The sequence below is a fragment of the Ananas comosus genome, unplaced genomic scaffold, assembly GCF_001540865.1.
Source record: "Ananas comosus cultivar F153 unplaced genomic scaffold, ASM154086v1, whole genome shotgun sequence".
NCBI classification, from domain to species: domain Eukaryota; kingdom Viridiplantae; phylum Streptophyta; class Magnoliopsida; order Poales; family Bromeliaceae; genus Ananas; species Ananas comosus.
Window position 1 is genome coordinate 77,540 of NW_017893340.1, and position 21,713 is coordinate 99,252.

The following is a 21,713-nucleotide window of genomic DNA, read 5'->3' on the forward strand; positions in this document are numbered from 1 at the left end:
AGAATTTAGATATGCTAGTATGCACTATGCTAAGTGCCAGTTTCATCTTTTATTTAGTTTCTAACTATACTTGTATGTGAACCTTTTATATTTTACATTTAAATATGGACTATCTTGATCTCTTATTTGCTTAATTATTTATTTATTTTGAGGCATAATATAGTTTACTTTTTTTTTACTTAATTAGTTTAATTTTGTAGCTCTTTATTCTTATATTCTTAAAAAATATAAGTATTTATGCTAATAGCGTAAATCTTGAGAGAAAAAAAACTTAATTTAGTAGCCGAATTTTTGATCCCGAATTTTTAATTGGTTAACGTATAATATCCGTATAAATCACGTATCCGAATAATTGGCGAATCCGTTTTTTAGTCATTTTTTTCAACGAATTTAAAAATTAGAAGGCGAATTTTATCCGAATTATATCTGTACCGAATTTTTGCCGAATCCGAATTAACTAACTATGGTCTTAAATACTATACTTAATTATCAAAAAAATTAATTAAATTACTTTATTCAAAAAATTTTACTTTTAAATTTGTAAACGAGTCCGATTCGGTTCGGCGGATTCAGGTTGAAGCGAACAGTAGCGATTGCTGCCACCGCCTTTGGAGGGGTAAAAAGGTAATTCAAAAGCAAATCGCGGGCAAACTAATGTAGTGCTGCCCTAAAATCTGAACCATGAGACACAAGGATTACCTTCCGATCCCCTTCTCCTTACTATAAATACTAGCCCACGGCCTCCATTTATCTTCGTTTCCTCCGCATCGAAGAAAGAGGAAAGGTTAAATCTGAGGAGCTCTCTGCGGCGAAGCAACCCAATCGCGGTGATCATCTCTTCCCTTTCCCAAATGGAATGCACGTTCAAATTTTTCTCTTCTTGTAGCTAGCGAGCGATCGATCGATCGATAAGTTGATTGATTTTTACCGTTACGAGTTCTTCCGATCTTGTTCGATCTGGTTTTGATTTGATTTTTTTTTTTTTTGCCTCTCCTCGTGTTTTGATTCGGAAACGATCTCATCGGATCTTGTAGTTATGATATGTGTTATTTTAATATGTGATTTTATGCAATTTTTTCTGAGTTAGGGTTATATCTGTCTTCTTATAGAGATATTATGGGTGCTCAATTGTTCTTAGGTTTTAAATGGTTTTTTGCGCATTGATTGCTTATATTGACTACGGATGAGTGAACGATGTTGTTTGAGGGAATTACGTTATATCAAGCAGTTGGTGTTAGCTTTTTTAATCTGTATCTTTATTTGTTTCGGTCTTTGAGAATTTATCTAGTGTGTAATTGTTTTTTATTTTTTTGACTAATTTAGTGAGGTTTTTGAGATTATTTTCTTATTTTGTGGGATGCTTAAAGTTAGTTCTAATTTTTGTTTCTTATTAAGACAGACCTTGATGAAGTCCTTTTGGTGGTGGAATTCGAGGCAAATTTGGATGCCGATGTTATCTAAATTTGGATGCTGATATAATCTTTAATCTCTTGTATATGTACAGTTGCAAGTTGCACAGTTAACTTCCGTACATTCTTGTTAATCAAGGGCCGGTTTGGCACCTAAGATTGGATTGTACAGAATATAATCGGGTTTGGATTGCACTAGATTGGGATAGGACTGAATAAATAGGATTGAATGAGTATTATATTGTAGTACACTTTTTGTTGCTATTTTGAATGAAACATTGTTCTAATCACAAAATTGATAAGCAGGACTTGGCAACAGATGTAGTGGTTGTATTTAGTCATAAAAAGGCAAATACAAGAGTGCAAAGTAACTAAAGAAATCTTAAGGTAATAGTTAGAGCACTTATCAGTCACATGGGCATGGGCATGGGCTTTTCTGTATTGAGCTTTCTTGTTTTGGGATTTTTCAATTTACGCTGTACTCCTTTGTTGCTGCAACTTTGACTTGTTTTCGACAGGAAGTGTATTGTTGTCCAGTATTTTCAAAATCCTAGAATACCATCGTCTCTCCCGCCAGATGTTCCTTCACTTTTAAATGTCCTTATGATAAACCACTTCATCAAATAACATTCCTGTAGCTGGAATAAGTAGGCTATGTATTGTTTGAATGAGTATGGTGGTTATAAACAGGATAGTTGGAAGGATAGTAATTTGTGCGTATAGGAACTTATTACCCATCAATAATTCACTCGCAGAATTCTTTCATGAATAGTACAGTAATATATAGATATTATATGTGAATTTCTTCCAAGGTAAAACTTTGCATGTGCCAAGCCTATGTCTCTAATTAAGCTCGACACTAGAATTGTGTCTTAGGCTGTGTTAAGTTCAAACCTGATAATGTGATTGCTACTTATTATTTATGGGTTGGAGGTCGGGCATATGGTTAAGTCTAACGCATGAACTGCACTTTGAATTCTTGTGTTGGACTTGCAATTTGATTATCATGGATTGTTCATGCAGTTGGAAGACTTTCTTCTTATAACATCAAGTATTATCTTGTTTGTAGATTTGTCTTATGTGTCAGTAGTTCTATATTTACATACTAATCTACTTGGGTCTCAGGGAAGGCAGATTCATTGGCTAAGGTTTGTAAGCTTTTAAATTACTCGCATGAAGTTATCAATTTGTAAATCAACACAAAAAGACCTTGGATGAAAAGAAAAAGTGAAGTAGAAATCTGTCCTTCACTTCTTCACTGCAATAATGAAGAAAGACATGTGAAAAACATGTTCATAAAATGCTAAACAGTTTTGATGGTGCAAAGCTTAAGGAAGACAAAGTTTACTAGGAAAAGTTGAAAGGCTTAGAGTTCATCATCTCAATTATCGAAGCAAACTAAGCATTTTCATTAATAGTGGCTACCTAACAGCTAGAAACCGCACTTTTTATAATGACATAGAACATAATTATATATCATTAGAATAACCCTTTCATTTGTTATTTATACAATGAATTAATTTGTTTCAGATGACATTTAACCACTACATATAACAGAATTACTATTATGTGGTCGAACTGTTTTATTGGATTTATAAATACCTAATCTGGTAATAAAATGATGGAATAAATATACATAATACTTCGACATTTTCCCGGACTAAAATAGAATAAAAGTGTATAGTGCCACTTTTCTTACTATCTTCTTTGAAATTGCTTACCTAGGAACCATCATGTCTGCTAATTAAATGACTGGAGATAAACTCTGAAAATTCGGTCTGGAGTTAATCCTAGTGGAATCTAGTTAATCCTAGTGGAATCTTTCTCTACATTTTTTTTGTTTACAGGAACTACTAGAAGAGGGGTGATAAGAAATGACCAAATATGTTTTATTGTAAGAATTGTAACACACCCCACCTCCCGCCCCCCAAAAAAAGTTTTATTGTAAGAATTACACACACACACCAAATATGTTTTATTGTAAGAATTGTACACACAAGTGAATTTTTGAATATATTCCTCTAGTTCCCGATGACCTGACTTGGTTGATTTTTTTTTTTTTTTTGGTGATTTACTCTATTTAGGTGTTTGGCCTACTTTTTTGAGGTAAACAGAAGTTAATAAATCTCAATTAGTTTTATAATTGATGCAATTATATTTTTCAAGTTAGAGATATGGTCTATCTTTGTTTTGTATTGAGCTGCTGCTATTCTCTTTTTGTTTCTCATTTCTCCATGATCTATGTTTTTCGAGCATGCTGGATTTCAAAGTCTAATATACAACCTTAGTTGTCAGAATTTGATACAATCAAGTTAAATGTAATGATCAAAAGCTGTCAAGCATCTCAAACTAATAGCCAACTGATTAATTTTCGCTGCTCAACCATTGTTGCCTGTTCAACCTAATAGCAGTTTGTCAATTTGTGGGCCTTCTACACTTGTTGTTGCTCACACATTGTATACTATCCGTTACTGGTGCTGATAAGTGATGTTCTTTCAACTTCTTATTTTTTATAACTTTTTGAACCACCACAGAAAGAGAATAACTAGCTTCAACTAGTGGACTTTTTCTTCTCTCTTTATTGATCAACCTTCTTTATTGATCCACCTGCTTTGAAGCTATTGCATATTAGAGTTGATTAAGTTATTCCCATTCTTAAGGAAATAATTTAGAGATAGCCTCAGGTGAACTCTTTAATTTTCTTGTTTCTCTGCTAGATCCTAAGGTTGAGAGTTATCAACCTTCCCACTCCCATATTGAGGCATCATCATCCTTCATCATTTATTAAGGAGATTTCACCATCGCATATGTCCTTTAGCGGAGAGAAGCTTTCTCAGATTCCACAGCATGAAGAGCATACAGCAGAAAATTTATCAATAACGGAAAGGTGTTTGTTTTCTTATGGAGGATCCGACGTTCCTCTCTCTCGAAATCTATAGTGGAAGGAAAATTTTACAAATACAATCTTGTTGAGTCTCCATACCTCGTGGATAAATTATCTCTGTTAAGGGAAAAGTTTATTACCTATGTGTTCACACATCCAACATTTGTTGTCTTAGTATATTTAGCTTAATTTGCAAAATTTGGTATTTTTTTTCTTCATATTATATATTTCCATCCTTTCAAGAAGTAGATGAATTAGCTATAAAGTTATCTTGTATGTAGCACCTAGAAGATGGATCCCAACAGGCGTCAAGGTGGAATCCAGCAATTGCTAGCAGCTGAGCAAGAAGCTCAACAGATTGTGAATGCTGCAAGAAATGGTAATGTTCTTTGGGGCTTATTTCACCTTTGTGCATGTGTTGTTCTAAAAGCATAATGTGAAGGGGGAAAAAAAGAAGAAAAGAAACATCATCATTCACTGGCAAGTTGCAAGCATGTAGCTTCTTTTAATAAATCTCTGTTGTGCAATACAAGCTCTCGTTGCTTTGGTGACATTAATATCTTTTTTTTTTTTTGGTTAATAACTAATGAAGCATGATAGTTGAAGCATTTTTCACAGTGTTTTTTGTCTTCCCATTCTCTAAACGAGATGTGAATGACTTTATTTTTGGATTGGTGCGATGCATTCGTTGTCAATAATTTTTCTAATTTACTACCCAGTGAATATATTACTAATACATAAGAATATTTTAGACATCTTTACCATATTGGCGTTATCAAATGAAAAAGCATAATACCTGTTTATTATTCCTCTCTTTAGTTCTTCGTCAGTTCTTCCATTTAGATTTGAGTTATTTTAAACCATGTCAGGTGCTGGAGAAGTAATCTTGCTTTTTGAGTGTCAACCTCTCTGCATAGTGTTAGGATATTTTGAAGTGGTTTACACATATGCTTTAGTTAGGCAATGTTTGGCTCTATGTAAGACTATCAAAAAGGGGGTAAAGTATTTTTTTCATGGAAAAGGAAAATTATGGCTTATGAACATGGTTAGGCCATTTATGCGTGAAAATGTTTCTAACTACGGATAATTTATCAAGATACACAGCTATCATTGATATAAATAAATGTTACTAAACTAACATATTTTAAATAAATATTTGGAATGAAGGAGTCATTCAATAATAATAATATTAGGATATGACATACATAATAAGCTTGTCTTTTAGTGACATTTATCAAATGCTGCATTAGGATTTGGAAATGCTGCCTGAAACTATCATCATTTCTTTTCTATCCTGGTAATGGCGATCATTTATTTGCCTTACCACAATTCTGGTTATAGGTATGCACATATGCTACTAGTAAAATGATGCTAAATCATGAGATTGTTTTAGTAAATACTTTTGAGAGTTGTCAATATTAATTGGACCTGTCAGTTTAAACTTGTATGTTAAGTGCATTTTATGATATTTTGAGACTGAAAGATTAAGCCATTGGTGATCCATATCTGATCAAATTGAAACTTGGAGAACATGAAACGCAAGACAACACGAAACTTGGCTTTTAGATACTTGAAATGCTCTACATCATACTTAATGGTATGGATCATATATTCCGTAGTATCATTGTCAATAATGACTTATAACGAGGTGCTTATACTCATAAAATTATGTAAATTTAGCTTCCAATTAGACAATGATGTATACTCAAAATATATAAACAGGGATATAATGTTTAATTTGAACATCCAAACATGTATATGCATGTACGCAAAAAGAAAGCACTACAGTTGCTTGCATCCATTTATTTAATTGAAAAATTGATAATGCAATCTATGGTGGTGCAAGCACAGCCAGGTATCTTCAATTTATTCAGAGTAGAAAACTAGGCATCTATAATGAATCTCTTTCAATTTGGATTATTGTTGTACAGAGAAGATCATTGATGTTAATTACATATGTAAAAAGCCTAGTATATTCATAAACTATTCAAACCTTTTCCACATTTTGAACCTTCTTAAAATGTTGTATATGAAAAGCCAGCATCTAAGATTGTGTCAATATAGTATCCAATAAAGACACCTAGCCCTTGTTTGGTTGGGGGTTAAGGGGTGGAATAACCCTTTAACCCCCATATTATCCCCAAACATCCCAAAAAATGGGTGGGGTTAGCTAACCCCACCTAACCCCACCTCAAATAAATTATCCCGGGTTAGCTAACCCCACCTAACCCCACCAAACTCCAACCAAACACTATTTTCTATTCATAATAACCCACTATCTTTCTTATCCCACCTACTCCAACCAATCATTATCCTTCTTTATCAATCATTATCTTCTTATCCCACCTACTCCAACCAAACACTATTTTTCATTATTCTAGACTAACTCCAACCCCCAACCGAACACAAAAAAACTTTAACCCCACTTTAACCCTGAACTTAACTCTATCCCTAGAATAGCTACTTTTTCCTTAACCCCGAACCAAACGGAGGCCTAGAGTATCAAATAGTTAAAGATGGAGGATATGAAGAGCGTAGAGTGTCTAGACAATGTTGTATGTCAGTAAATTGCTGCCCTTTTTTGTCTTGTTTTAGTATGGAAAATTTGGTGATGGTCCTAGCTATAAGCTTTATCAAGAGGAAGTGAAGCAAAGCAGTGTGTAGAATTGCTGGTTGAAACATTGTACTTTGTATGCCTTGTAAACCGAACTCAAGCGAGCGGTGGTAAAAGGTCCAAGTTGGTAGCTTGTTCAAATTGACTTCTAAAAAGGAAAAGAACTACCCTACTAGTAGTAAAATAACAACAAAGAAGAAAATGCACTGCCATGGAAATGTACATCATGCTAGTTGGTTCTCAAAGTACACAATTACTTCCCCTTACTGACTAGCTATTGCCAAACCAATACTCAATTTTAAAATAAGTCGAGAAGTTTGAAGTGATATATAATTGTGGCCTTAAACCAATTTTATTTATAGCTCATGATCAAGGATGATTGGATACTAATTTAAATTTTGGTAGAAATTTATGTTGTAGGGTATTCGTAACAAAGCGTTCTTGAGTTTTTGCAGTTTCAAATTTTGCAACTTTTTTTGGTTATAAACGAAATAGAATGTCACATGATTCTTCCTTTTCCTTTCAATCGTTGAATTAAGACGAATTTGTGTCCTCAATTGTTGTTTGTAAATTAATAACGGAACTAATTGGAACTGATTTTTTTTTCTTTTGAGAATGAAGCGAAATTGGCTAGGTTAAAGCAGGCTAAAGAAGAGGCGGATAAGGAGATTGCTGAATATCGTGCACACATGGAAGCTGAATTTCAGAAGAAGGTCGCGGAGGTAAATGACAATTATGGATGATCCTTTTCCTCATAAACTAATGGAGTTAAATTTATCCATTACTTTTCCTTTTTCTATGATCAGAGTAGCGGCGATTCTGGTGCGAATGTCAAGCGCCTTGAACAAGAAACAGAAGCAAAGATTCAGCACCTCAAGTCACAAGTCGAAAGCATCTCCTGTGATGTCGTTCAAATGCTTTTAAGGCATGTGACCACTGTCAAAAATTAAGCGATCCTATGGATAATTACCAAATAATAGTTGACGTTGGTTGTTTCTATGCCATTTCGATGGTTTTGTTGTTTTGAGAACTCATGGGTGGGAATTGAATTTCATGCCCGTAGTCGTGACCCTGGCATTTTCCTAGAATAAACTACTACTGTGTTGTCCACAGACTTGGTCATTATTGTATAAGTTTGGTGCTTGCACTTGTGCTGTTGCATCAGCATTCACATTAAGTGTTTGCTATCTTTTCCTGGCAGGATTATTTGGTGCAATCTATGTTATCCATTTGACTTGGCTGCCACAACACTCCCAAGATGGCCAAAATTTTCCTCGGCGAAATTCTATGAAATTTGGATTCTAAATCACATAGAAATCCAATTCCAAGCTTCAGTTTCAACGAAAATCCATCAAAAAGACCTCTCGTCATATCCACTATCAAGAATCCACCAAAAATCGGATTCAAAATTATAAACTAACAAGGAGAAGAAGCTATCAAGAATTCACCAAAAATCCGATTCGGCTACTACAAAGCACAAAATACTAAAAGGTCCGTAATAATTCAAGTAATCTAATTTTAGTCCAATTTTGATCTGGTACATCCAATTGGAGCCCTTTTGAATGTCGATTTATACTTAAATTTGACTGGCAGACTCAATTAAAGTTAATTAGAAGTAATTTATCTTAAGTTTTTGGTTTTGGATTATTTTAGACTACCGAAAGCTCTACGCCGTTTTCACTGCTCAAGTATCCAAATGACACGAAACTTTAAATCTGACTTCAGAAAAATAGTAAAATCAATTTTTCAAAGTTTCATAATTTTTCGCCACTATAAATTTTTCAGTTGAACTATCAGCCCTGTTTTATATACAAATTTCAAAACTCTTATTTTCATTCTAATTTAATCGTAAACCATTTCTAAATTATCCTTTATTGCTCTAAATCTAATAAAAATAGTATTTTTATTAGATTTTTATTTATATTTATTTCTATATTAAAAAAATCTAATGTACTACAATATTAATTTACAATAATATTATGACCTATCTAATTTAACAGGACCACAAAGTGATCTAACATGAGTTTTAGAGACATCTATTAGGTATGCGCTATTAATGTGTAGAAGCCTTGTACATGACTAATTAGGGTTTATGGGACCCAAATTATATCTAGTATGTAAGGAACACAATACAGTTGTGGTCCCTGAGTTGGATTCTTGCCATCATTTGCCCTGTCCCATTCAAAGCAAATCAGAGAGACGACGAATCCAAACTTGGAAGCACTCAATTCTAGGAAATTCTAGAATCGGTTTTTGAGAGAAGTTAACGTCTATGAACATATTTCATCATGCTTGAATTTTGGTAAGTGTTTATAATTAAATACATTAACAATTGTCTAACGGTTTACATGTGATTTTTGGATTAGTTACATTTATTTGCATAAAGATCTAACAAGTGGTATTAGAGCGGACACACGTGATTAAATCCGTAGATGTCTATTTTTTAAAGAAAATTGTCATGAATCTTTGTTAGTTTTTCACATTGTTGTTCGATATATGACATTTTGGATTTCATATTCTGGTTGTTTAAAGATTTAGGATCATAGAATAAGGTTTTTAGGGTTGCAAAATAACCCATAAGGCCCAAGGGAGGATTTCGCATCTTGAAAACTATTGAAAACTGTTATCTTGCGACCCCTAACAATCTGCCCCCTATCTTGTGTTTCTAGTTTATGAGAATTTTGATATTTCTTTTTCTGTATGCAAAACATAATTTTCAAATTTTGGTACTTTTTTACTTTTGGGATGTCTAATTTTTTAAAATAAATTAATTGAAACAACATGTTACCAAAGTAACCTCCTTTGTGTAGATTAATTTACGTAATATATTTGGATGTGTGTATTTGTTGTTTATGTGAATAGTGATCGGCCCAAAAGAAGGTTACTATTTGGCCAAACTACACATACACTTGTGGTAATAAATATGTGGCAATTATCAAGTGTGCCATGTGAATAATAAGTCAGTCCAAACATTATTTGTCGGGATTAATTTTCAGTATTTGATTATCATTTACAGTTGATATTTCTGTCAAAAAACTAAATGTCAATGTTGTGCAAGGTATCTTGTTTTGGGGTCCACCATTATTTAAATTTATTTATTATGTTTTGTTATGGATAAAAATTCTTAAAAAAATTATGAGCCTAATGTTTGAAGTCTAATTCTCTGTTTAGTTAATGCTTCTGCTTCTTCAATATCTACAAATATCAATTCAATCCTAGTGCTGAATGGCACAAATTTCAAGCATTGGAAAGAGAATGTTGTGATTGTTCTCGGTTGCATGGATTTGGACATTGCGCTATGGACAGAACGACCACCTTCTCGTACAGATGAAAGTTCCACTAAAGATAAAAAGGGACTTTGAGAAGTGGAAACGTTTTACTTGCAAAAGTCTCATGATAATGAAACATGCAATTCCAGAAACTTTAAGGGGCGCTATGTTTGATGAGGATAATGCTAAGAAGTTCCTTGGGGAAATGAAAAAGCGCTTCGCCAAGTGCATAAAAGCTGTCTAAACTTATTTCAATAAGATATAAAGGAAACGGCAACCTAAGGGAGTACATCATGGAGATATCTCACGTTGCTTCAGAATTAAAGAACTAGAGTTGTTTGAGGACTTGCTTGTGCATCTGATTCTCATTTCTCTTCCTACACAGTACAACCAATTTAAAATGAGTTACAATACTCAGAAGGATAAATGATCCCTTAACGAGCTTAATTCTCATTGTGTGCAAGAAGAAGAAGCTGCGATTAGGACATCACGAAAGAAAAGGCAAAAGAAATAGGATTCGAAATTCACTTGTTACTTCTGCAAGAAGGGTGGATATATGAAAAAAGAATATCTCAAGTACGCCGTTTGGCGTGTTAAGAGAGGCAAGCTTCTCACTTTGGTTTGTTCTGAAGTTAATTTGACTTCTCTTCCTAGATACACTTCGTGGATAGATTCTACTGCTGCTACTCACATAAGTGTGTCTATGCAATCTTGCCTGACGACCGACAGCCAAATGATGGTGAATGATTCATCTTTGTGGGCGACAACAAATCAATTGCAGTTGAGGCTATAGGGACTTTTAGGTTGTTGTTAAAGACTGGTTTTTATTTAGATTTGGAAGAGAAACTTATGCTACCGTTGTTTAGACAGAATTTGGTTTCTATTTTTGTTTTGGATAAATCTAGTTACTCTTGTTCATTTGGAAATAATAAATTTAGTTTTTTTCAAAATTCAAATCTTATTGGTACTGGTTCTTTATATATAATTTGTTGGATACAATCGCTTCATATAATGAAATTTTGCATACTAGTTCTTGCAGTACAAAATGAAAATTAAGTGATGAGAATTCCGCTACTTTATGGCACAAGTGTTTGTGTAACATCTCTAAATAGAGAATTGAGAGACTTGTGTCTGATGGGATTCTTGATCCTCTTGATTTAACAAACTTTCAAGTCCGTGTTAAGTGCATTCAGGAAAAATAGACAAATATTAGAAAATTAGATGCCAATAGAAGTTCTGACGTCTAAGAAATAATTCATACTGATATTTATGAACCATTCCCTATGGCTTCCTGAAATGGTCAACTGTCACGCGCCGGGGTCCTTTTGAAGTTTTAAAATCGATGCGGAAGTGCCCAATTTTTTTTTTTTTTTTTGAAAACCTTGACCCCAGGGGATGTCAGATCCGCCACAAATACAGGAACCCACTGTTCACACGACAGAGTCTCTCCTGTAGTTGCACAGCATCGCACAAATAGAAGATACAACCACAATGTATAACCATACACATACAATCACCACATCGCATATACCATTTTACATTCATTCAATCACCAGTTTATCATATTTTCATCATAAATCTACATTTATTAGTTTAAAATATTTTCCACTCGAAAACTTATTTTGAAATACCAAGAATCATGAAAACCAAAAAACTCTTTTTAAAACCGTTTCCCATACGGAAATCTTTTTTTAAAAAAACAAGTTACCATGAGGGGTAGAAAACCATTTTCATAATCTCACAAAAAAATCATAAGCACTTTATTAATTTCACAAAACCACAAGTATCCAAATAAAATAGAACCAACTGAATCATAATTATCTAAGTTACTTTATTCGGGGAAACAGATCAGGAATTAACCGTAAATCACCGGGCCGAAATTGTCACGCCCCGCTATCGCCAATTTGGTCGATCCGGGCCCGTACACAGACGCCTAACGGACAGCACCTCCCCTGTCCGCCCAAGGCTCAACAACAACGAGTACATGTATAAAGAAATAAATAATTCTCAGGATAGCATTTCAATATACATGGCTTGCACGAGGGCAAGCAACAATAACAAGTGAAAGTAAACTAACTAAACATGCATTTACTATATTTTCATGCAAAACTTTAAACCAAAACCAATCAAGCAGATAATTATAACTTTAGTTATTTACATCATTTACATGCTCATTCATACATCATTTACAAGTTTTATCAAATAGGTACATCATGAAACCAAAATGGATATATATCTACACTCGGGAGTCCACTAGCTAAGACGCTGGGCCTTTGCCGCGATCCTCGGCCACACCGCTCGCGCCAGGACCTGTATGGTTAGTGGTGTGAGAACTACTAAAAGTTTCCAGCGGGTTCGGCCGCCGACCCCGCCGACTCACCCACTAGGTCTATTCAGGCATATGTAGGCAAGAAAAGAAAACAGATAGTAACCAACTAAAACATGTAACTACTACAATGTCTGTACAAAGCTGAAACGAACAATATATAACAAATGATAATTATGCATGCATGTTATTAATAAACATTACCCAATCATCTTGGTTAACCTTTTGGTTAACTACAACTCACTACCAAATCCCTAGTATCGGGGAGAATTCCGCTACAACCCGACGGGACCGTCTGCTGGACAAGTACGTTAGTCCATGGGCAAGTACGTTAGCCCATGGGCAAGTACGTTAGCCCATCGTGTGACAACTCCGGAGTGCACTGCTTGGGTGGAGCGACCACCGCCAAGCAAAAAACAGACTATGTGAGTATGATCCAATCCTCGCTTAGAGGATACATTGACAATGCCACAATTTAACTAGCTCTTTATGCTAGATTTACAATTCCAATCTCGATGCTAACCAATTCTCTAGTCATAATGTCACCAAAATTCACTATTGCCATGGTCTACAATAAATTCACACATTCATAGAGTTCTATGTCCATATTCTATTGTTCACATGTTCTTTACATTGACAAGAATTCAATGGTTCAGTTGCTAACTGCATAGTGACAATTCCCTATAATGCATGAATATGCTACTATTCACATATAGATATGCTCAACAAGATGACATAGACATAAAGAGGGATTCGAAGATTTCGGATAGCACCACCCACCTGTAGGGATATGTCGAAATGCTAAAACCCATGTCTCGAAACGTATAAACAACTAGTCCTCGCGACTCGATGCAAAAGAGGCTAGGACGAAGCGTTTCTTAATTAGCGCGCCGTAGGTCCGTCAGAACACCAATTTAAGCTTTCGAGCCCGTCAAACCTTCATTCATAGAGGAATAAAAGGGATTGAACTTAAGTCATATTCGCTCTCACAAACTTTGCATTTCGACTGCAACTTGCATATATGTATATAATATCAACATATACATATACATAGTTTTTCTATTAAGTTTCCTATGACAGTTTAGGGTTTTGGAAGCTAGAACAACTCTTAATTAACCCCCTTTAGGTAGTAAACATCAATCTTTAATATTACAATCCCTGCCACAAGTTCCACTTTACTCTAAACAATAGCTCACATATCAACTATATAACTTATAGTTTACTATAGGTTCATCTATGGCCGCATTCATCTAGAAGTTAATTTACTCATAGCTTTAACCTCTTTGAACAGGGATCCACATCCTTTAAATTCAGAATCTAAAACTAATTTGATCCAATCTTCATTCTTAACCTGATGCACATATTCATCTATATGTACATACATACATACATACATACCATACAACTTATAATATACTATAGGTTCATCTATAGTAATATAACCTCTAGAAGTCTAATCCTCTCTAAAGTTTCACTTCTTTACACAGGGAATAGCATCACTCTAATTCAGAATTTAAGGTCAATTTACCCCAGGTCTTATCCCTAACAAACTATGTACATATATATCTATATACATACATGCTGTTTTTAATATAACTTCAAGTCTTTTACATACGTTACAGCTTTAACCACTTAGAAACCTTCCATTTAACACTTCCATATAGCAGGGAAAATCATTCCAACCAGGAATGATAAAAAAATCTGTATCCAATTCCATCTCTAACCAACAATTCATATGCACTCTCTTTAACATATAGTTTATTAGAGGTTTGCTCATGATACTACAAGCTCTAAAAGCCAACGATCCATTATTCAACTCTTATAGAGCAATTAGCATCACTCTAATTAAGAAACACACTAATTCTTACCTTGATTCGATGCTCCACCAGGTTCCCTTTTTTTTATCACAGCCACCCAAGCTCCTGTTAAGTCTTGTGTGTTGGCAAGTTTCGTGGATTGAGTCGGAGTCTTGAAGGGTTGGTGCGTATCGTCGAAGATCGAAGCAAGACTTCGAAGAAAGCAGAATTAACTCACTATGTGAATCACGATGCCCAGGTAAGCTTTTAATTCATGTTATGGTGATTCATACTTAGTTGTAGGCATTAGAATCATAATACCAAAGTTTACTGGATTAGAAAGTGCGTTGGTACTTTGCAAAACCTGAAACCGTGCAAAAAATGGGTTTTTGCAAAGTGTACCGGTACAACATCAGAAGTCTACCGGTACACATTCTGTTCCGGTACAGCAAGCGACCTGTCACCGGTTACAGCTTTACGCGGGTTTTCTCTTCCGTCATCGTGTAACCGGTAACAGCTTAAAGTGTACCAGTACACAATGTAATTTTCGAAAAAACTTTCTAATCCGATTTCAATTGATTCTAAAGTCTATAAATAAACTATTGGGGTTCTCTGACAGATGAAGAACCACGAAAATACATGTTTGAGAAACCCTAGAGGTTCGGATTTCATCTAAAACCTATTTTCTACATATTAGCCTCTTTTAGGCCAAATCGAGATATTGGAATTTCATATCTATATGTCGATTTGATCTTCGCTTCGCTTGGAGATCTCTTTCCTGTTTTTCATCGATACTCTAAGCGAAGGATCACCGTACACATGATGTTCTTCATGACGGCGTTGTGGATTCGGCGCGATTGACGGCGGTTCGTGGATTCGGATCGTGAGCTTCGTGGATTCGGAGTGGAGGCGTTTCGTGGATTCGGAGCGAGGCGTTTCGTGGATTCGGAGCGAGGCGTTCGTGGATTCGAACGTGAGGGCGTGGACAACCCGGAGGATTGCGCAAGATTCGTAAGAGGTTAAGAGAGGTCGAGTCCGTGGAGTCGGTAATCACCTTGTAATCTTTTCTCTTAGTGAATTATTTTTTCGCGTGTTGGTCCCGTGGGTTTTTCTCCAAGTTTGGAGTTTTTCCACGTAAATCTTGGTGTGATTTTTATTTTCCGTACTTACTTTTATCGCATTGAGATTTGTGATTTTTGGCTATTACACCTATTCACCCCTCTCTAGGTGTTAGATACAATCTAGATAGATCCTTGGGCTACCCCAAAACTTTCAATTGGTATCAGAGCGGGATCTAGATAAATTGTTATCTAATGGCCGAAGGCGGTAACATTAATCGACCACCACTCTTCGATGGCACGAATTATGCCTATTGGAAAGTTCGCATGAGAGCTTTTCTAATCGCAATCAATGAGCGGGTGTGGAAAGCTATAGAATTCGATTGGAAGCATCCTACCGAAGTCGTCGATAATGCTACCGTTTCTAAACCACGGAACAAGTGGACGAAAGATGAAAACGAGTCATCTTCGTTTAACGGTAAAGGAATTAATGCTTTATTCAATGCTTTATCGCAAACGGAGTTTACTCGTGTTTCGGCGTGTGAAACCGTCAAGAAAATTTGGGATACTCTACAAGTTACGCATGAAGGAACTAGCTTAGTAAAGGTTCAAAAATTACAAATGCTAACAAGCAAATTTGATTCGATTTTTATGGAAGAAAACGAGACCTTTACCAAGTACTACACGCGTCTACAAGTCGTAGTCAATACATGCGCTAACTTGGGAGAGAAAATCCCGGATGCTAAGGTTGTTAGAAAGATTCTTCAAACTCTTCCGGAACGCTTTCGGGCAAAGGTTGCCGCGATCGAAACTGTTAAACATCCGGACGAGATGAAAGTCGAAGAGTTAGTAGGTGCTTTGCAAACTTATGAGATGACTTTTCCTACTAACCAATCTTCTTCCAAGTCTTCTTCTAAAAGTACAGGGGTTGCACTCAAATCGACAAAGAAAGAAGACGACAACTCGGATTCCGACGGAGATGTTTCGCTTGCTGACTTTGAACATCAATTAGCGCTCCTAACGAAGAAGTTCCGACGGAATTTTCGGAGAAAGAACAATTCGGACAAGGCTTCATCTTCGAAGCATAAATTTTTTTCTAAACAATCTTCAAGTTCAAAATCTAAGGATAAAAAACTTGCAAAGACTTCGAAAGAAAAAGATGAATTTGAAGGCGAAATCCAATGCTACAAATGCAAAGGCTACGGCCATATTGTAACGGATTGTCCTTCAAAGAAGTCTTATAAACAAAAGGCTTTGCAAGCTAAGACTTGGGATGATTCTTCTTCTAGTGAATTATCTTCAAGTAACGAAGAAAAGAGTGATCACATTGCATTATTTACTAATACTTCTCTACCTTCGTCTAACGTTGTTTGTTTATCCTCAATTGTTTCTAATTCTAGTATTTCTCCTTCCGTGCAAGGTACTTCGAGCGATATCGGTGAAAGCGAGGAGGAATCAAACGACAAGGATATAGCGGAAGCATACAACCAACTTCTTATTGATTCGAAAAAGATGACCAAGCTCAATAAGAAGTTGAGGCGTCGTTTATTGGACATTGAAGAGGAGAACAAAAATTTGAAGACAATGAATAAAGCTCTTGAGGAGGAAAAGGAATCAATTTCGAAGAATAACTTAATCCTCCAAGAGAAACTTGATGAAGCGGAATCAACGATCAAATCGTATAAAGACAAGGTTGGATTTTTGGAGCAACAATTTGAGGAATCGTACACATCCAACAAGTCATTGACCAATCAAGTTCGTCAACTTCAATCCGACATACAAAAATTCTCTTCCGGTTCAAAGAAATTAGATCATATGCTCGGATTAGGTCAAACGAACAAGTTGGGCCTCGGGTATGAACAAACGTACGTTGAGAAGGATTTAACGACAACTACCAAAGTCTCAACAGATTCAGACAAAAAGGTATGTCATCGATGTGGCATCAAAGGACACATCAAAAAGAATTGCCCAAATAAGGAAAAGAAGAATCAATCGGCAATGTCTACACATCGATCGGCAACTACGAATCATCAAGCGGCATCATTAACTACTCGACATCCTCCACGGAATCAAAAGAAGAATCAATTGAGTCGAGTACCTCGAAGGAACCGGACTTCTAAGCCGCAACGTCAAGTTCGACCATACCCACAAGCAAACTGGAATTCAAAGTTTCATCAACAATTCCAACCGAAGCCTCAAGCGACGAAACGACCAACGGTTGATCAAAAATGAAAGCAAATTGTGCTTAACGTCGACAAGACAAGACAATGCAAAATCCGACAAGTTTGGATTCGGAAAGGTGATATCTTTTCTTGCCCTTCGTCTTTGTTTGTTTATATGTAATGCTTTGATTGGTGCTTGTTGCATATTTTCTTTTCATTGCATTACATGATGATTTTCGTGTGTATGAAATTTGTTTTTAAAATTGAGTTGAGGAAAGGTGTTTGGGAATTTAAATTTCTTTTAGAAAGGAGATGATTGAAAATTATTATTTTGGGGAGATTAAATTTTTCGAAGTGCTTTAAACGGTATTTAACTTCACATTCATCTTGAATTAAATTCATTTTAATTATCGGTTTTACTCAACTTTTTATTATTTTGACGATAATTGATTATATGAATTCTTAATACATATATTCATCAAAAATTTTGAAATCAATTTTGATCTTTTGGTGATTAATTCATCTTGGTTGTGTGTGTTGGATATGATGGATGGATATTCACTAATCGACTAAAATTTTGTCAAAATTATTTTCAACTGTGAGATTGTCTAATTTAGGGGGAGTTTGAAATTATTTTTTTTAAAAAAAAGGAGGAAAAAGATACTCCTAGGTTTAAAAGATGTGGAAAGAGTTACATCCTAAAAGGAGTGTGAAAACTACCACCACATGTAGGAAAGAGCTACCACCCCGGTCACCCCGGTCGTCCGGAAAGTGCGTGAAGCTACCACATGGAGATTAATTGAAAAAGCCGAAAAGGTTGAAAAAAAAATGGATATTTTAGAATTTTCGGAGTTATAAGGTGATAGGATGAAAAGATGCTCAAAGAGCCACTCCCGGTGCCATATTAGTTAAATCTCTATTTTGAACGAGTTGCGACAAATTGGTGTCAATTTTATTGAATTTCTAAAAATCATTTTTCATCGACTTACATCTTGATGGGTTTGAAACATTAGGTTATTTTTTATTTCAAATTTTGATGTTTCAATGTATTTTGACCTCCTATAATAGTTTATTTTCATCATAATGATTTTTGGAGTACAATCTTTAATTTTTATGAAATTAATTTAATTTTGACGGATTTTTGATGAAAATATTCAAAATTTTCGAAATCAGTGAAAGTGTACCGGTACAAAATGCCGTGTACCGGTACAAAACACTGCAGCCGTGGATATTATAACCGGTTACAAGTTTCGATTCTCTCTCAAAATCAAACCAAAACTCTTTCTTTCTCTTTCTAAAATTCCCTGGTGCCTTCCTCCTCCAGATCTACGCTTTTTCCTTCAAAATCTGTAAGTGTTTGGGGCGGATTTAATCATTCTCATCCCGTTTTTGCAATTTTTTTGAAAAATTCCAAGTTGAAGCATGATCTGCATTTTAATTCATTTTTGATGCAATTTTTTGCTGTGAATCAGTATTTGGACATATAATCTTGCTTCTAGAACACTTAGATCAGGTTATAACGCTGTAATTTTTGCTGATCTTTGATCTGTACCTTTATATACAAGGAATTTTGGGATTTTTGCTAAAATGTCATTTTTGATGAAAATTTTTGCATGATCTGGTTAGAAATAGCGTTAGTATGCATTCTAATATTATTAGAAATTTTTCTGCTATTTTTACAGATTTTTTCAAGATTTTGTTCATGCAAGGTTAATTTTTGTATAGGAAAAATGACGTTTTCGCTTGTGTTGCTGATTTTGGTGCTGATGGCCGCTAGACGTGGCCGAGGTGGTGGTAGAGGCCGTCGTGGGGCCTCTAAGAGGACTCGTACTGTAGGCGAGTCACCCGGGTCTGATGCGGATTATCAGGCAAGCTCCCCGGAGGAAACTGAAGAACCTATTGCTCGTCCTGACAAGGGCAAAGGCATAGCTGGAGAATCCTCGCGTGGAGGTGGTTCTCGTGCAAGAGAGACTCGGTCAAAGCATGCCGCGGATGTTCTACAGGAACGACGGAGGATATTTTCGAGCAGCTCATGCATTGCTGAGCGATATGTCAACTTCCATGACCTAATCCAAGAGGTTCCAGATTTTGGTCGCTTACTACAGAGGGGCCCCATTGAGCCAGTTGGACATGTTCCAGCTCTATCTCCTTTTTGTATGGAACTCATTCGGGAGTTCTACATGAATGGGAAGGTGTGTGCTGAGGATGAAGAGACCGGGACTTATCTTCTTGAGACCTATGTACGTGGGGAGAGGGTTCTAGTCACTCCACACATGATTGGAGAGTTGTTGGGCATGCATGTTGACACGACAGGACTTCATCATACTACTGGGATTTATCAGTCTTCGTCTCACTGGGAGACAATTGTTCGTGCGATCTACAAGGATGGAGTGCGGACAAATCATGCATATGTGGAATCCAAGGACTTGCGACCCGAGTATCATTTACTCTCCTTGGTGATGAGCTACAATGTTCAACCTACAATTGGAACAAAAAGGATTCGTTGGGATCGTCTGGTGCTTCTATATCTTCTTGGACATCCTGAGCAAGCGGACGGGTTAAACATCAATATTTCCTTTCTAATGTGGCAAAGAATGGCACATGTTATACAGTCTCCAGTTCGACGTGATCTACTTCCGTTTCCATTGTTGATTAGGAGGATTCTGCAAGAACACGGAGTTGATGTCTCGTGTGAAAAGTATGACACTGGACTTGGACCGATTGATGTTGTAACTTGGGCCAAGTCAAAAAGCACACTGAAGACATTTCAGCAAACTAAGGGATCATCCAGAGGAGCTTCTAGTTCAGCATCTCCATCTCGAGCAGAGCGTGAAGGATCTTCGAGCTCAGGGGAGTGATTACTGTAGATCACTTCACCATGAGATGCGTTCTTTAAAGAAGAAAGTAGCAGATCTTATGTGAGGAAGTGAATTTTCGAAATACTAGAGTTAGACTTCATGCAAAATCGACCAAGGGTCGTGTTGGTGTACTTTGGAAAAGCCAAAGGTATTAAAATCACCAAAAGAGCATTGGAAACGAGTCCACGGGAGCAAATAGTGCAAAATCTGCACTGGAGCAAAACTGCTCTCGGGGACCGGTCCCTGGCGGGGAGGGACCGGTCCCATCGGCTGGGGTTGCGGGGAGCTTTGATGCAACCGGTCCCTGGCAGGGAGAGACCGGTTCCCGAACGTGATCCCAGCGAGAAAAGCCAAAAATTGGCTAAGTCTTGAAATCCCAGCTCTCGGGAACCGGTCTCTCAGGAAGCAACCGGTCTCCCGAGGATCGGTCTCTCTGGGAGAGACCGGTACCCGAACGCGTGACCCGAGCTGAAGCTCTCGGGGAGCGGTCCCAAGTCGGGGAGATCGGTCCCTCCGCGCGCAGAATGCCCAGTAAGGGCAGTGCACAGAGTGAAAAGTTGAGGGGGCCAGTTGGATATTGTTACAATATGAGGGCTTGTGGTCCCTCTCTCCTCTCACTCTCTCATTCTACTCCCTCTCTCTCTCACAGTCTCTTGCTCTCTCTCTCTAGAAAGAAAAGAGAAGGAAGAAGAAAAAGAAGAAAAGAGAAGGAAGAAAAGAAAGAAAAGGAAGGAGAAGAAGAAGGAGATCAAGCTTGGGAAGCTTTTGGACCTCTCTCTCTTCCTCTCTTCTCTCTTTGAAGCTACAACAAGAGGTAGGCTTCAAACCCTAGTTGTGGAATTTGGGGTTTTTGGGTTTTAGCTCTTTGGATGGGATCAAATGGATTCCTAGCACCATGAATGGTGGGATTGGAGCTAGAATTTAGGGTTTTGAGATGGGTTTAGCTTGATGCTAACCCTAGGGCACCAAAATGGGGTTTTTGGAAAAGTAGAGGATTGATCTCATTTGACCCTTCTCTAACCTAGTTGGTAGGTGCCTAAACGTGGGGGCGAAGTCGGATTTGGCATTCGTCGAGTGGGTCAAGAGCTATCGGCAAAACAAGGCCGATTGAGCATCATTTAGACCAAGGAGATCGAGGCTTCGTCGTAAAGAACGCCGAATCGCATTTCTAGAGCCTCCGTATACACAAGAGGTGGGGGGTGTCGTCCCGAAGCATCCGAGTTTCTTTTTATGTCTAAGTTAATTATGTTGATCATATTGCGCTATAGGAGCGGTTGTACATTTTCATTTCCTTGCATGCTTTCTTGGTAGTGTAGCGGGGTGAGCTTGACACGTGG

The 21,713-nt window shown here is 36.6% G+C and overlaps 1 protein-coding gene across 2 annotated transcripts; it reads left to right on the forward strand.

Moving 5' to 3' along the window:
* Positions 1-669: 669 nt before the first annotated feature.
* LOC109705680 (V-type proton ATPase subunit G-like) lies at positions 670-8,107 on the forward strand. 2 transcript variants are annotated; one of them, XM_020226425.1, is made up of 4 exons: positions 670-827; positions 4,575-4,672; positions 7,529-7,629; positions 7,714-8,107. In XM_020226425.1, exons 2-4 carry the CDS (start codon positions 4,585-4,587, stop codon positions 7,855-7,857), a joined length of 333 nt encoding a protein of 110 aa, XP_020082014.1. In that variant the 5' UTR covers positions 670-827; positions 4,575-4,584; the 3' UTR covers positions 7,858-8,107. The 2 variants fall into 2 exon arrangements, with proteins under 2 accessions (XP_020082014.1, XP_020082015.1); XM_020226426.1 differs by lacking the exon at positions 670-827 and adding an exon at positions 3,488-3,515.
* The last annotated feature ends 13,606 nt before the right edge of the window (positions 8,108-21,713 follow it).